The sequence below is a fragment of the Ranitomeya variabilis genome, chromosome 2 (assembly GCF_051348905.1).
Source record: "Ranitomeya variabilis isolate aRanVar5 chromosome 2, aRanVar5.hap1, whole genome shotgun sequence".
Classification (NCBI taxonomy): Eukaryota; Metazoa; Chordata; class Amphibia; order Anura; family Dendrobatidae; genus Ranitomeya; species Ranitomeya variabilis.
Genome location: NC_135233.1, coordinates 613,774,440 through 613,791,395, shown reverse-complemented (window position 1 = coordinate 613,791,395; position 16,956 = coordinate 613,774,440). Strand labels below are relative to the sequence as shown.

At 44.4% G+C, this 16,956-nt stretch overlaps 2 protein-coding genes and 1 long non-coding RNA gene across 7 annotated transcripts in view; 1 reads left to right on the top strand and 2 right to left on the bottom strand.

The window, feature by feature from the left end:
• LOC143807324 (uncharacterized) overlaps window positions 1-2,787 on the top strand; it is a 96,088-nt gene extending 93,301 nt beyond the window's left edge. The window contains exons 2-3 of the long non-coding RNA XR_013221697.1: window positions 22-172; window positions 2,529-2,787. This is a non-coding gene — a long non-coding RNA (uncharacterized LOC143807324). The remainder of the gene's footprint in view (window positions 1-21; window positions 173-2,528) is intronic.
• DPY19L3 (dpy-19 like C-mannosyltransferase 3) overlaps window positions 1-8,461 on the bottom strand; it is a 131,297-nt gene extending 122,836 nt beyond the window's left edge. For 2 of the 5 annotated variants that reach the window (XR_013221696.1, XM_077288740.1), the window contains exons 1-2: window positions 8,277-8,461; window positions 5,642-5,772 (exon numbers count right to left, since the gene is read on the bottom strand). Coding sequence is in view for 2 of the 5 variants with exons in the window: in XM_077288740.1 (XP_077144855.1) it covers window positions 5,642-5,649 (8 nt within the window). In the remaining 3 variants the exon portion in view is untranslated. Of the gene's footprint in view, window positions 1-5,641; window positions 5,773-8,218 lie in introns of all 5 variants that reach the window. The other 3 variants (XM_077288742.1, XM_077288743.1, XM_077288744.1) reach the window with 3 other exon arrangements.
• A 2,143-nt stretch (window positions 8,462-10,604) lies between these two features.
• Window positions 10,605-16,956, bottom strand: part of ZNF507 (zinc finger protein 507) — a 33,859-nt gene continuing 27,507 nt past the window's right edge. The window contains exon 6 of the mRNA XM_077288739.1: window positions 10,605-16,807. Coding sequence (XP_077144854.1) covers window positions 16,480-16,807 — 328 coding nt within the window. The 3' untranslated portion in view covers window positions 10,605-16,479. The remainder of the gene's footprint in view (window positions 16,808-16,956) is intronic.

Genomic DNA, 16,956 nt, shown 5'->3' with positions numbered 1-16,956 from the left:
TGATGATTTTGCTCCTTATAGATATGACCAAAATAACAGAAGAAGAAAAAGGCGAGGTGGCAGGCGCCAGCACCGGAGGCAAAAAGAAGCCAGAGAAATCCAAAGGGCAACCCCAGAAAACAGTAAACCTCAGGAAAAGAGAACAGACCTCATAGTGAACATTTCTAAAAAGGTACTAACGGACATGCAGATTTCAGTACTAAGCAAAGGGCTGAGTTTTAGCCCATGTGCACACATAGACTGGTTTGAGTTACAACTTGACATTGAACGTTTTCTCAGACAGATTAAATTAAGGGAATGGTTTAGTGGTAAAGATGTGAATACAAAGATGAGAACTAGTGAGTTTGATTTAAACTCTGTACAACTAAAGAAAAACAGTAGATTTATTCCACCATCATATTCAGCAGTAATTGAGGCCTTTGAGGTGGCAGTAAAAACGGATATTGAGGAAATAAAAAACAAGGCAATTAAAGAATATGTACACCCAAACATACGGAAGGAGGAATTTGAGGCACTGCAGGAACTTGTCCATGACGGCGACATTGTGGTGAAACCCGCCGATAAGGGGGGAGCAGTCGTTGTCATGGACAAGGAAATGTATGTTGCTGAAATTTTGAGGCAATTAAATGATGAGAGTGTGTACCAGAGACTAGGGGGAGACCCAAAATTTGAGATCAATAAGGTGATTAAAAAGTGTCTGAAAGAAGCCATGGAGGGTGGTGTGATAGACCAGGATTTACATGACTATCTATTTGAAAATAATCCTCGCACTCCGGTGCTTTATATAAATCCGAAAATTCATAAAACACTGGTCAACCCACCAGGACGACCTATAGTGTCGGGGGTGGGGTCCATCTTCAACAAAATGGGCATCTTCCTTGACAGAATCCTCAACCCTATGGCTAGACAGTGTAAGTCATTTATTAGAGATACGACTGACTTTCTTAACAAACTAGAGGCACTACACCTGGAAGGTGATGTGATACTCGCATCCTTCGATGTGGTGTCTCTTTATACATCCATTGACCATGAAGAGGGTTTGAGAGCAGTGGGTAATAGACTTAACCTATCAAAATGCACACTGGAAGGAAAAACTTTTTTGCTCAAAATTCTTGAAATTATTTTAAAACAGAATTATTTTATGTTTGGTGATGCGTTTTATACGCAAAAACGTGGAACCGCTATGGGGGCCAATATGGCCCCTGCGTACGCAAATTTAGTTATGGAAGTCCTGGAGGAGGACCTCATCTATGTATCCCACCACTTCCGACAAGTTTTGGTGTGGTGGAGGTACATAGATGATGTCTTCCTCCTTTGGACAGGATCTCAGAGTGAATTGGAGAACTTTCATGAATATCTGAATACCATTAATGACACCATTAAATTCACATTGATTATGTCTAGGGAAAATATTCAGTTTCTTGATGTACTTGTCAGTCTAGAGAAGGGAGAATTGAGTACTACACTTTTTGTAAAACATACAGATAAAAATAATTTATTATTATTTGATAGCCAACATCCACGCTCTATGATGAGATCAATTCCGTTAAGCCAGATGTTGAGAGTAAGGCGAATCGTTAAAAAGGAAGAAAATTTGGATATGGTAGTAGACTCAATGGTTGAAAAATTTATGAATAGGGGTTACCCCAGAAATTTGCTGGAATTGACCAAAAAGAAGGTATTACAAACAAGTAGAACTGAACTTATACAAAAGGATATAAGAGAGAAGGATAAGAACACAAAAAGACGAATTCCATTCGTCACCACATATGGAGAAGAGAGTAAATTGGTGGCGAATGTAATAACTAAACATTGGGGGATGTTGGGGAAATGCTTGCCGGATATAAAAGAGTTGAGACTGCCACCCCTATATTCATACAAAAGGAACAAGAATATAAAAGACTATTTGATCAAATCAGACATAGGTCCCAATAAAATGAGTAGACAAATGTTTCTAACAGGGTCTCGAAAAAATGGTTGTTTCCCTTGTCTCAATTGTGTGAATTGTACACATATGGACAAGGGGGATACCTTTGAGCACCCTATAACGAAAAAGACATATACGATCAAACACTACCTGACATGCAGCTCGGACTATGTCATTTATCTCTTGAGCTGCCCTTGTAATCTATGGTATATCGGGGAGACAACGTGCGAATTTAAAGTTCGGATGAACCAGCACCGATATACCATTAGAAAGAAGAGAACTGATCTCCCTGTACCAAAGCACTTTACTGACTGTAACCATTCTGAAAGAGATCTGAGATTTAAAATTATAGATAGGGTGCCAGTAAATAGGAGAGGTGGTGATAGAGAACAAGCGCTGAAGAAAAGGGAATTAATGTGGATCTACAAACTGAATACACTCAGACCCTCAGGATTAAATGTAGATTTTAAGATGAATGCGATTATATAAAAAAATAGTTTTTTATTCTAACACAGTGATGTTGAAGGCCTTGATAACTTGTTATATTTAGAATTGATTTGTTAGGCTGAGCTTTTAATGTCATATATGTATTTTTGTCTAGGTCGTCCTACTGCCTATGATTGGCTACAAGACCTTGCCATAGGAGACATGCGAGGATGGGGAGATATGTAGGCGTTCTCATTAAAAATTGTCAAAAAATGTACCTCTGAAGAGATTAAACACTATGAGCCATAATTGTGAAGTGATCCAAGGCCAATGTATCAATAAAAAATAATAAAAAAATACATATCAATAATTTTTTCTGGCATTATGTTAATTTATCATTTTTATTAAAGAGAAGAATGACATGCCTGAGTGTATAGATGTGGTATAAATGGCAGCCGGGACTATATGGCTAACGCTATACAGGGGTCTTGAGGTGAGGCAATTTGGCCAGATAAGGCTTAATGCACCCTTTCGACACTGTGTGGCCACGGGAGGTTGGTCTGTGATAAGGTCAGCTCTGGTGGCCAAGGCGAGATAAGGCACAAGTAAGTCCATGCGGCATATTGTGGAGTTTGAGTGAGTCATTTCTTCTAAAATAATGCAACAATAGGCTAATTATTTAATTAACAAGCGCTAGATATAAGCGCATATATACGAGATGGTTTCGCTGGTCGCAACCTTATAATGCGGTAATAGTTAAAAATAGAAGGTTCCACAACTAAGATGGCTGTAATTAAGATACATGTAGTTGCCACATACAATATGGCGCTATTAGGCGCTACAGCGCATGCGCCAGACAAAATACCGCCTCTTGCATTGGATTGGCCTCTAGTTGATCACATGGCTGTGATGTATGAGGAAATGCTGGGATATGCGCAGTATGCATGTAAGAACGCCGATATCCCCCATTACCAGCATGTCTCCTCATGGATAAGCAGAAAACTCAGACAAAGAACAGTAATTCACTAAGAATAATATGAACACTAGACACTTTAATAGCACAGTAGCACTTTATGTAATATTATACATGTTTATGATTATATTATGGCACCTTAATTGGATGATGATGAAAAAACCTCTATATATATGCACTAAGATGTAACACCCACTGCTTGAGAAAGGCTCAGTTGAGCCGAAACGTCGCTGAGACATGTGGGTCCATTAAAGTCCTACATATTTACTTGAAAACGGAGTGCTGCCTGCCTTTTTTTGAACACATCTAACTAAAGATATGGAGGGTATATCTGCATCTCCAGAGATACCAGCTTGGCTGAACAAATCCTTATGCAGACCAAGCTGGACAAGACAAAAACATGGAAAAAAACTGAACACTAAAGCCCACAGCATGTGGACTGCAAAAAACAAAGCCAGAACTTATCTTTGTTGAAATGAACAGCAAAGCAGGAGAGACCAGGCAGGAATGTGAATCCTCCAGGAACAATGGACAACTGGCACTGACTAAAGGGTCAAGCAAGACTAAATAGCCCAGTCCGAATTGCAATAAGTGGACACACCTGATGAATGCAGCGATCCAAAGACAGCAGCGCTACCACTTATAACCACCGGAGGGAGCCCAAGAGCAGAATTCACAACAGGGCGCTCACAGACTTCCTCTTGGGACGACATGATAGCACACTCTCTGCACTGCCGAGATGTAATTTATAGTGCAGGATCTTCTCAATACACACCCCTTCCTGACGTTTTTTTTTTTACACCTGTGCTCCAGTATAGCGCCAGGGAGAGCGGAACCGCCTAGGGGAATCCAATATGGCGGTTCCCCCGGAAATGGTACTTCAACCCCGGAAGTTCAGGGGACTACATCCGGGATTTGGCTGTACCACGCATGCGCCGGCGTCTCTGCAGCCTGCCGGCAGATATTACAGAGAACGCTACAACCGCACCATGCCACCTCCACTTCTGAGGGACCGGGGGGGAGAAACCAACCTGAGGAGACGTCACACAGCCAGCTCGGCTCCACATACGCCCGGAGAGCACCGTTTACCTGACCCAGGTCTGGGCCCAGGTCTGGGTCGGACCAGGTACATGCCGCTCCATCGGTCGTCCCATACAACGGTGTCCCAGCAGGGAGACAGTTGTTAAAACTTCAGGCCTCGCAGCAGATGAGGGGGGAGCCAGCAGGAACCCCCGACTCTGTCTACCCGCTCTGGAGCCCCTGTCGTTCAGCAGAGCCGTACAGGCTGCATCGAGACGGGTTTTCCTCTTCTTTAGCAACTCCATAGAGTCTTCTCTGTGGGTTCCCCTCTAGGAACAGGAAACCAACTGAGGAACGAGGGGGGGCCGCCCCTTTTATCTCTCTGTAGGTTTCCTGTTCCTAGGGGCGGATCCCCTCTCCTCAGTGGGTGCTGTCGTGGCGAATAGAAAATTTCGAATGAAGCATCTGTAGAAATTTGCAAAACCAATAAAACGTTGGACCTCCTTAACGCTCTTGGGTACCGGCCAGTCAAGGATAGCCTGAATCTTACCAGATTCCATGTTCAGCCCCTGGGGAGAGATGATATAACCTAAGAACGAGAACTCGCATTTCTCCGGCTTAATATACAGATGGTTCTCTTTCAGACGTCTTAAAACAGTTTTGACATGTTCTTCATGTTCCTGTAGAGAGTCAGAAAAGATTAGTATATCGTCCAAATAGATCACTACAAACTGGTCCAACAAAATTCTGAAAATGTCATTAGCAAGGTGTTGAAACGTTGCAGGGGCGTTACAAAGCCCGAAGGGCATCACAAGAGATTCAAAGTGTCCATACCGACATCTGAATGCTGTCTTCCACTCATTCCCTGGACGAATACGCACCAAATTATAAGCCCCACGAAGATCCAGTTTAGAGAACACCTTAGCATGGCAAACTCTTTCCAGCAATTCAGGAATCAGAGGCAAAGGGTAACGGTTTCGTACGGTTACCTTATTGAGTTCCCGATAGTCAACACAGGGTCTCAGGGTCCCATCCTTCTTCTTTACAAAAAAGATAGGTGCCCCTGCTGGTTAGGAAGAAGGACGTATGAAGCCTTTGGCCCGATTTTCATCATTATACTCCTTTAAGGCTTGAAGCTCAGGTGCCGCCAAAGGGTATACATTACCAAAAGGAATAGCTGCCCCAGGAAGCAACTCAATGGGACAGTCATAATGCCTGCTTGGAGGAAGCTGATCTGCATTCTTCTTGTCACAGATGTCAGAGAACTCTTTATATGCTGGAGGTAAAGAAAATACCTGTACATGTGGTTCCGTAGCCGTGGACTCAGGGACAGCTTCTGTTAACGCTGAGTTGCTCCTTGTTGGAAAGATAATCTCCTTGGTCTCCCAGTTGATAATTGGGTTCTGAGAACGCAACCAAGGAATGCCTAAAATCACAGGAAAATGAGGAGAAGAAATTAGCAAGAAAGAAAGTTGCTCCTGATGATTAGGCTCCAACAAAATTTCAAGGGGTACGGTCTCCTGATCCACAGGCCCAGAGATTAAAGGTGACCCATCCACTGTTTCCATGGAAATTGGAGAGGCTCTTTGCTGAATTTCAATACCATGTTCCTTGGCAAATGCGATATCCATGAAATTGCCACCTGCACCAGAGACAATCATAGCTGCACTGGAAATCCACTGTCCTGAACACAGGATCTTAATAGGGAGAGAACAGTGAGAGTTCTTCTCCTGCCTACGCTCAGTAAGGCGAATATCAATGCGCACACAATGCCGTATAAATGTCTCTAGCTCTTGTGGTGACTCAGAGCGAGCTAGTTCATCTTTTACAATACTAGACAGACCCCTTTTAAAAATAGGCAATTGTGCATAACTGTCCCAATTGGTATCTACCGCTAATCTCCTGAATTCAGAAGCATACTCAATAACAGAACGTTTTGCCTGGCGCAAAGACAATAAAGCAGATTCAGCGGTTGCACGGCGATTAGGATCATCAAACATTATTGCCATAGCGGCAAAGAAATCATCCAAGTTATTTAACCGTGGGTCACGAGACTCAATCATCGGATTCGCCCAGGCGAGCGCTCGTGTGGTCAGCAGCATTATTACACACAATACTTTGGATCTATCATTAGGAAAATGGTCAGCATGCACATCAAAATATAGCATACATTCATTCACAAATCCACGAAATCTGTCGCGATCACCATTAAATCTGAATGGGGGCAACTTAGGTGGGCTAGCTGGTGGCAGTTGCCCAGAGGGAAAAGTCGCATGTGCAGCTATTTGCGGGCTTATGTCCTGAAAAGCCCGTCCATACTGGGACTCTATGCCAGCAAGTTTGTTTTCCTGGGCTGCCATGTGGGTGCTTAAGTCCTGCAAAGTCTGTCCAAACACTTGTTGATTGTGTTCAAAGCTTCCAAACTTCTTTTGCAGACCTTGCACATCTTTCTGCAGTGATCTAATTATGGAAAACACCTGCTCTAGTCTGCTTTCTGCAGTCATTGTTCCAGCAGTCTCCTTTTTTTTTAGGCTAGAGTATCCTGTAATAAATTATAGGGGATAACTCAGGAGACTCTTTGCGTGGAACAAGACAACTACAGGACACAGTTTTATAAGTGGTAAAGTCTATATTATCACACGGTGATTCAAACAGGTGCAGAGAGAAACTCAAGTCCACAACACTTGTTGCAAATATCAAATGCAGCTCAGCAGTCTATACGAAACTTCAGATGAAAATGCAATCATGCAGAAAGTCTATGAAGCACAATTATTCTTGAGGATACTTGACACGAATAAGTCCTTGCTTAGTCCAAAACACAGATAGATATGCTTATAAGGCAGTTCAAATAATATCTTAGCTCAACCAGGGAGGCCTGGTTAATAGTCTCAGGTTCTTGCAGAGCAGCAACAGCTTACATGTCCAGCAAATGCAGATGGAAGTAAACACGAGCAACAGATGAAGGAGGATTACTGGAAACTGGTGTATGCAGCAGGAACTCAGAGCAGAGTAGCAGGATCACCACACAGGTTAACAGGAGCAGGTATATAGCCAGAGAGTCACCAGAGGTCAGGAGCTGGATGCAAGGCAGAACACTCTAGCACAGACTGAAGGCTGGGGTGGAGTTTTATAGCAGGAAGACACAGTGCACATGAGACCAAAGATGTCATCTTGGAAAAGGGCAGTAATGCACAAAAAGGTAATAAAAAATGTTCAGAGTCCTGACAACACCTCTCAAGACCCTCCGTATACAGGGAACACCCCACAAGACCCTCCGTATACAGGGAACACCTCACAAGACCCCCCGTATACAGGAAATTCCTCACAAGACCCCCGTATACCGGAAATTCCTCAAGACCCTCCGTATACAGGGAACACCTCACAAGACCCCCCGTATACAGGAAACACCTCACAAGCCCCTCCGTATACCGGGAACACCCCACAAGACCCTCCGTATACAGGAAACACCCCACAAGACCCTCCGTATACAGGAAACACCCCACAAGACCCTCCGTATACAGGGAACACCCCACAAGACCCTCCGTATACAGGGAACACCCCACAAGACCCTCCGTATACAGGGAACACCTCACAAGACCCCCGTATACAGGGAACACCTCACAAGACCCCCGTATACAGGGAATACCTCACAAGACCCTCCGTATACAGGGAACACCCCACAAGACCCTCCGTATACAGGAAACACCCCACAAGACCCTCCGTATACAGGGAACACCTCACAAGACCCTCCGTATACAGGAAACACCCCACAAGACCCTCCGTATACAGGGAACACCTCACAAGACCCTCCGTATACCGCCTTCATGTCACGCCTGGCCTCTGCACACACATTACATACATATATTACTCACTATCATGCAGCCACCAACTCTCTGGTCACACTGGTCTCCATTCCTGCCCCGCACCCACCTGTGACACAGAGCACCCCGTGGTATCCGGTGCAGGCACTTGGTCCAGAGGCTTCCGCCGCCTGAATCCCACCCAAGAAAAATGGGAGCTGATGTCGGCGGCGCAGTCTGGTTTCCCTGGCAACCACGCTAGGCCTCATCACTGGTCCCCCCCTTCCCTCCAGAGATCTTGGTTGCGCGCCCAGAGCGTTGTCTCGTTCGATTGGGTAACGCTTCTAAAATAGGACGGTGGGATCTCTGGGAGGTGTAGTTTACATTAGCGTTCGGAATAAACAACGGGCGTGACGTAAGACTACAACTCCCAGAGGCCAGCGCGGTTCCAAAGCTTGAACCTGGGATAACCAATCAGATTTTTTACTGCAGCAAGTTCGGTTGTACTGCATATTATCAGCGTTCTATAGTAGTTCGGTTGGCGTACAACAGCTGAGATGAAATCTGGGGAGAGAATGGAGGGATGGAGGGTCGAGGCCAGGCGCTGAAGGAGGCTGGCTGCATATGGGGCGGGATTTGTTTTTTTTTCCCCCTTCAATGTCAGTAAGGGTTTTAGTGACACAGTTGGGTTTATTATAAAAAGAAAAAAAAAAGCACGATGCCAAAAAAAGGTTTACTATATACATTACAGGCGGTTACCAAACAGAAAGTAAGACTCGTGCTGCTTTTTCAGAAATCTATACACGTGTTTTAAAAGTTTGGATAACTAAAAGTGGTTGATAGAAATATTTATTATTCTTGTGTGTGTACTATACCCATATTTATATAACATCTTTATATATAAACTACACAATGTAACAAGGAGGCGATCACACTTCGTCCAGTTACACTGACTGTGAACCAGTTTCTCCTGCTGCAAATGGAACAGACAACAGGTAGAAATGATCGGCAATGAGCAAGACAATCTCTATAAAGGAAGGGTTCTGCAGGGGTACCACAGACCATTTCTATGTTCTGGTCACTTTTGCTTTTTAGCGTTGATCTCACCCTAAGGGTATGTGCACATGTTGCGGATTCTGCTGCGGATTTTTCCGCAGCGGATTTGGAAAATCCACAGTGCAAAACCACTGCGGTTTTCACGCGGTTTCTTCTGCGGATTCCTCTGCGGGTTTTCAACTGCACTTTCCTATTGGTGCTGGTTGAAAACCGCTGCGGAATCCGCACAAAGAAGTGACATGCTACTTCTTTGTTTCCGCGTGGAATTTTCCGCAGCATGTGCACTGCGGTTTTTGTTTTCCATAGGGTAACATTGTACTGTACACCGCATGGAAAACTGCTGCGGATTCGCAGCGTCAAAACCGCTGCGCATCCGCAGCAAAAACCGCAACGTATGAACATAGCCTTAAGGTACTGTACAGTAGCATGAGCTGGTGTCTACAACCTACAGAAGTGGCTCAGGTAGTGCAGCTCATCAAGGAGGGCACATCAATGCGAGCTGTGGCAAGAAGGTTTGCGGTGTCTGTCAGCCCAGTACACCAAGAGACGTGGAGGGGTCCATTGGAGGGCAACAACCCAGCAGCAGGACCGCTACCTCCTTTGAGGAGGAAGAGAGTCAGAGCCCTGTAAAATGACCTTCAGCAGGTTACTAATATCCATGTGTCTCCTGAAAATGTCAGAAACTGACTCCGTGAAGGTGGTATGAGGGCCCGATGTGCACAAGTGGGTGTTGTGTTTACAGCCCAACACCGTGCAGGGCGATTGGCGCCCTGTGCTCTTCATGGATGAGAGCAGGTCCACACTGAGCACATGTGACAGAGTCTGGAGACGCCGCAGAGAGCGATCTGATGCCTGCAACATCCTTCAGCATGACCGGTTTGACAGTGGGTCAGTAATGGTGTGGGGTGGGCACATCCCTCCATGTGCTCGCCAGAGGTAGCCTGACTGCCATTAGGTACCGAGATGAGATCCTCAGACCCCTTGCGAGACCATATGCTGGTGCGGTTGGCCCTGGGTTACTCCTAATGCAGGACAATGCCAGACCTCATGTGGCTGGAGTGTGTCAGCAGTTCCTGCAAGATGAAGGCATTGAAGCTATGGTCTGGCCCGCCCGTTCCCCAGACCTGAATCCGATTGAGCAGATCTGGGACATCATCTCTCGCTCCATCCACCAACACCACAGACTGTCTGTGAGGAGATCCCTCAGGAGACCATCCGCCGCCTCATTAGGAGAATGTCCAGGCCTTGTACGGAGGTCATACAGGTACGTGGAGGCCACACACACTACTGAGCATCATTTCTTTACCTTGAGGCATTTCCACTGGATTTTGCAGCCACCTTTACCCTAGAATATATATTTTTCCCCATTCTCTACCGACTAGAATCACGAACACACGAAGACTTTAATTAAAATGTGTTTATTACCAAAATACAATATGAAAGTCCATATGTGACAAACTTCTTTGTAAAGCAAAATAAATTATTCTAACATTTTACAGTATCTTCCGTTGTGGTTGAAATATTAAAGGTTTCTAACCTCCTTGCCCCGCGCAGACTCTGCCGCAGGTCGCGGGCGGACAGACGGTCTGGTGTCTTAAGGCAAAGCAGAGCGCCAACATTTCCAAATACAAGGTATGAAGAAAAAAAAAAAATACAGGAGAAGCCGATACTCGGTCTAATGTCAGTTTACGGGAGCGGAGGACTTTGGCTTAGCAAAAAAGGGGGAAAAAGAAAATAACGCGATGCATTGTAGTGTTACATGAAACTGCTGCAAAAGTCACCGGGCTGTGGAGGCGAAAGGAGTGAGGGTCAGCGGAGCACCAATTATTGGGTGGGTACAATGAAAATCAAACCCTGATTCCAAAGCCTGTCTGACGTACAACAAGTCCCAGCAGCAACTCCCCACTAGTGGAAACATTGTAGCTGAGAAGGGAGATAAGCGGTGCCTCTAAAACCTCTGAAAAAAAAAAGTGACATGAGAGGGTTGGTAAGCCCCCTGCACAAATTAGATTGTCAATCAGACTATGTCTGGTAAGGTGGAGCAGCTGCTTTTTTCCCCAAAATAGCACCCCCCCATGTTCACAGGAAGTGGGTGGTATTGCGGCTCAGTCCCATTCACTTCAGTGTATCCGACCTGCAATACCGGACTCGACCTGTGAATGGTGGTGGCACCGTCTCTCTGGAAGATGTTTTTATAATTGCAGTCTATGGAAGGAGCATAAAAAGCGTTCTTCTTGGCATCATCATATCACGGCCTACAATCTATACGGGGGGGGGACCCATGATCACTACGCAATTGCTACATAATCCTCCGAAGACAGCGCCACCTGCAGGAAACTCACACGTAATAGGCAGAAGCGTCTATGGAGGTGACAACTGCGAGTCAGAAGGGGAAAGTGTCTTACTACACTGGCACGTAGGGAACAGAATAGTGACTGGTGCCGCCGCTGCTGGTGTCGCTTACTACGACTGCGGACTCCTTATTCACCGGAGCAAAAAATCCATATCCTCACACATACAACAGAAGACCCTCACACATTTAAGGGTTGTATCCCACCTTCATTGATGGATACAGAGTGTAAATAAAAGCCATTGTGCAGTTTGTGGCTTATTAAAATTTTCATCCGATCTTGAGATATTAACACTTTTGTTTACGTCGCCTTGGAGACCGACCACCGCTGCTAGACAGCACAAAATGCCCAGTTCTAACAAGATCTTTTTCTATCCAGCATCACTGGAGCGTGCCATTACCTGCTAATCCTGGTCAGTTTCAGTGCAGCACATACAAGCTAGTCACCGACGGTGGTCGGTACCCTAGGCAACAAACTGTAAACGCTAAGAAAAAGTGTTAATAGCTCTTGGCGTTTATGCAGAAGTTGAATGGGAATCTAAAATGTGATCTGATGGGATGCGCGGCCAATTACTACAATACCACTTGCCACCAACTGGTGTATTCCTGGTGTGTGACGCCTCCGCCCCAAGAGTGAGAAAAGCAGAAATGTCAGACATTTTACTGAAGCAGGATGATGCTCGAGTACGGTAATAATGGCAGCAGAAAACACATCAGTCAGACGGCCATATATATTGGACTGGCCGTCGGCTCTCACAACCCAAGAGTGACAGCTGCATAAAAAAATATGACGCAGTCAAGCCCAAGGTCGGCCAGTCTGTGCACCGTGGTCAGATATAGACGCCCATCTGACCGCGCCCTTACCCAAATATCTGTGCCAGTCACTCTCAGGGTCGGCCAGTCTGTGCACCACGGTCCCATATATATACACGTCCATCTGACCGCGCCTTTACCCAAATATCTGTGCCAGTCACTCTCAGGGTCGGCCAGTCTGTGCACCACGGTCCCATATATATACACGTCCATCTGACCGCGCCTTTACCCAAATATCTGTGCCAGTCAGTCTCAGGGTCGGCCAGTCCGTGCACCGCGGTCCGATCTATACGCCCATCTGACCGCGCCCTTACCCAAATATCTGTGCGTCTGTCCTAAACCCGAATGCAACCGGAACACCGCCGTCGTTTTCCTAAGGCAGACTGGAAAATGACCGCAGAGACCTGACCGATCGCCCGGGATCATCTCTGCACGGGAATCTCCTACTCCCCGATTACGGAGACCTTCTCCCACCATACACACAATATCTAGCGCAGATTCATAGGACGTGCGTTATATTACAAGGGTGAAAAAAAAAACAAAAAAAAAAACAAAGAAATAAACACTCAAATACTAAATCTTATACTCTATAATACATAGTATAAAAAAAGAAATGTGGTTATATCACAGGTCAGTTATGAAACCCTAATAATATGAGTAAATGTCAGAAATGTGCAAAACTGTAATGACGGAGCCGAGACATGCGGGACGTCTCGTATGGGGGGGGGGGGGGGGAGTTTGTCACCTAAATTATTTTTTTAAGGGAGACCGACTTTAGTATCTGACTCGTGCACGTGACACATCACGTTGCAACCCCCCGAGCATGCGTCATCTCCCATGGTGGTTCAATGGCAAACCTTTACCAGCGAGGCTGCCATGTAGTCCAATCTTCTGAAAATGTGAAAAAAAGGTTTTAACTTAAATAAGTTGGGACCCTCATAGTTTTACTGACACTCCATAGGCAAGGGACACCACAGTCAGCTGATTGCATCTTAAAGGGGTTGCCAACGACCAGTCAATACGGAGCCCTACGTACATATTTATCGGACAGAGCGGAATATTAAAAATCATATATATATTTATTTTTTATCTTTTTTTTTTTTGTACGCATCCCTAAATCCTAACCAAAAATACATCACAATGAATTACCTTGGAAATAGCACCAAAATGTGAAAACGCATCAGGATTCTCCACCGATGGCGACCTTGTGAAATTACATAAATACTTCATAATAAATACGTAAGAAAAAAAAAAAACAGTCTGGCGCAACGCTAAAAAAATATAGATATCTTAAAATGACTATACAAAAAAAAAAAAGTGCTAGATGAAAAAAAAAAAAAAAAAACGTGAATTATGCAGCGTCCGTCAATAAAATTAAAGAATCCCCCAACTGCGATCGGACAGTAAATTTACAAATCGGTACTAAGACAGTGATGACCTATCCTCAGGTTTGGAGGGGCTCCGAAAAATGACACTCAGACGTGCTGCCGAAAATGTGCCGAGCCGGAGGCAACAGCTCCATACGCTGGCTGCTTATGGGTACTGCAACAGTGTACGGCACCGTGGCGTCCATCATCTGATCGCTGCCGACTCTCTGACCCCCTTCCTATATATTTTCAGACTAAGACATCAATATTTCAGTCCCGGACACCCCCTTCAATAAATTTTTCTGATTTTGTAATAGTGACCCTGGGATCCGCCAAATCGCTGGTCACTTTCCGCAGCCGTTTCTCAGGCTATAACACTGGCAAGTGACGGCTTATTGCCAGGAGCAGTATGGCGTCAGATCCAGGGGATTAATGCCAATTTTTTTTTCAAACAACATTATTACAAAACTTCTCTAATTTCTGATTCTCTTCAAGTCATAACCAATTAAAGAGTTGAAAACCCCTTTAAGAACCCGCAACCATTGGCTTTCCTCTTTCCTATCACCGTATGACCGGATTCAGATGCATTAGGCGTTCAGGGTACGGGGAAGAGAGGAAAAAAAAAAAAAAAAAAAAAAAAAAAACTCTGGACGCATTCAGTTTAAGCAACATAATATATAAAGAAAAAAGCAAAAACACGTTTTGTACAGTCTTGGCGAGACGCTCGCACGTGTATATAGCTCTATGTGCAGAGCTTGCTGATTGGTGACGTCTCCTCTGTGCAGCTTTCGGTCAGTCTATAGAATACCCGTGGTTTGCTACTGGTTTTTACTACATAAAGGGAACCCCCAGCACCGCTGCCGACAACTCACAAAGCAGAAGTCTTTTAAAGAGTTTTCCTCTTTTTTAACTTGACAAATCCACAGGGCACAAAAATAATAATAAAAAATAGCATGTATTTTTCTACCGATGGGCGTCGATCCCGCTGGCCTCATCTCTGTGCACATGAATGCTGCAGCCAATTGATGGAAGAAAAGGAGAGGAGACCGGTGGTAGCCCCCGCCAGAGGGACCGAAGAGGATAGGAAATGCATTTTTTTTTTTTAAGCCATGGGGCCAAGATAAAAAGGAAGGAGCATAAACCCTCCCTTTTATAGAAGCCTCGATGAAAGTAAGAAAAATTACTAAAAATTTCCAAACTTAAAAAATTAAGATCTGGCAGCAGCCCGACTCATTTGCTCATACCCGACTTCTTACACATGATCCTGGCTTAATTTTGGGGCTTTTTTTTGCCTCTCTAAATAAAACATGAGGAAACAATACATAATGGATCCCTATGATAATAAACTATATATATGACTTCTAGAAATGGCTGCCGGAACATTACACATCTCCCTTATGAGTCTGACCAGCATTATCTCAAGATAAGCTCCAGTTACACACCTTTTAGTTTTCTTTGTCTTTTTTGTGATGCACAATATATAATTGACCGTGGAAAGTAAATATACATTGCACTCACAGATCGCACACGATCCAACTAGTAGCCGAACAGAAAATATATATATATTTATTTTTCCCTGTTCGGCTACTAGTTGGATCGTGTGCGATCAGTATGTATATATATATATATATTTGTGGTCACCAGACTAAATAAATAAGAGGCAATGACTAGACATCTGTTTAAAGGTCGTCTGCAACTTTGCTAACTTTGTGTAAAATCATGTAATTTTGCAAAAAAAAAAAACCTTTGTGGTGCAGACCGATAAGTCTGAACCTGCGGTCACATGTCCTTCCTCGACTTCAGGACTACCCAATGTAAGGAGGGCACGAATCAAAAAAGAAAGCAAGATAACGACATACAGAATTTTTCTTTTAGAAAATATTAGGAACTATTGCAAATAGTTAGCAAAGGTGTGCACGACCTTTATAATGGTGAAGTCCAGAGTCTGAGCTCAGACCTCACTTCAGCTTTCCATCACTGGAAATCTCCTGCGAAGCTTTTTTTTTATCAAAATGTCCTCACAACTCATTTTGAGCCTTTTCTTAAAGACAATGTGCCAGAGATCTCCAGTAATGGACAGCTCACGCTCCGTTAGTAGCAAAGAGGTTTAGTCGTTTATATAGTTTTGGAAATCTGCTCACCGACTCCTGGTGCGATTTTCTGATCTCAGTCTCAACCGACAATCACTTGTCGTCAGATTTTCCCTTTCATTCTAAATCATTAATACGTTCAACCTTGTAAAGCGTACCCTCCCCCCCTACCAAAAATCAATCGCTCGTCCGAAGACCTTTCATCCCAAGAGGAGGCTTAACCCTAATTACATACTATACATGCATACGTCTAAGTAACTCAGAACTGGAAAAAGAAACACGGCCATTTTCCACGTCTGTCGTTTTGTTTTTCTAAACTCATTTTCTGCATTTGCTCTGAAATATAGAAAAAAAAAAGGTAAATTGACTTTGAGGCAGAAGATCCTAATGGTTGCAGGGATTTCCCATCTTTAAGGAAATTGATGTAAAATGAGCAGAACCCAGAAATGTCTCCATTGTCACCCAGAAAATAATACGTTCTACAAGAAAGGAAAAAAAAAAAAAAATAGTATCTGATGAAGTAAGTCTCTAATATACTCCAGGGCGACCCGTGGTACCTTCTAATCTATAGGACGTGGCCTTTTATTAAAATAAAAATAATTGATAGACTCCTTTAGGAAAGCGGTGTCCTGTGTAGAGGATGCGGTGCGCCTCCATTCAGGATGAGCCATCGGATTTATTCAGGATAATGTTGATGATATCCCCCTCGTGTGCTTTCATGTGCTCCATAAGAAGTTCTTTGCTCGTAGACTCGAAGCCACATATGCAGCAGCAGAAGAGCAGGACGCACAGTTCGGTCGCGGGTCGCAGTTGGTTTTGCGGTTTTTCAGAGTTGCACGGGTTAGGATGAGGACTGTTCACCTTTGGGTTTTCGGTGTAGGTTACTTCGGGTGCTGGATGAGAACCAGTAATGACGCAATCGCTGTCCATGGTCACGCTCCCTTCGTTTAGTGGCGATATGTCCTTCGAGGGCTCGGACTGCACCCTGAAATCACAGTAGATGGTAAACGGGAGAACTAAAAGGGCAAGTCAAGAACATCACTGACTAGGTGACAAATGTTAGAACGGAGCAAGGAGAAGTCCAACAAGTTCAAACCCAAATCCAGCACTCGATTTCTCTCCCCCCACTCAGAA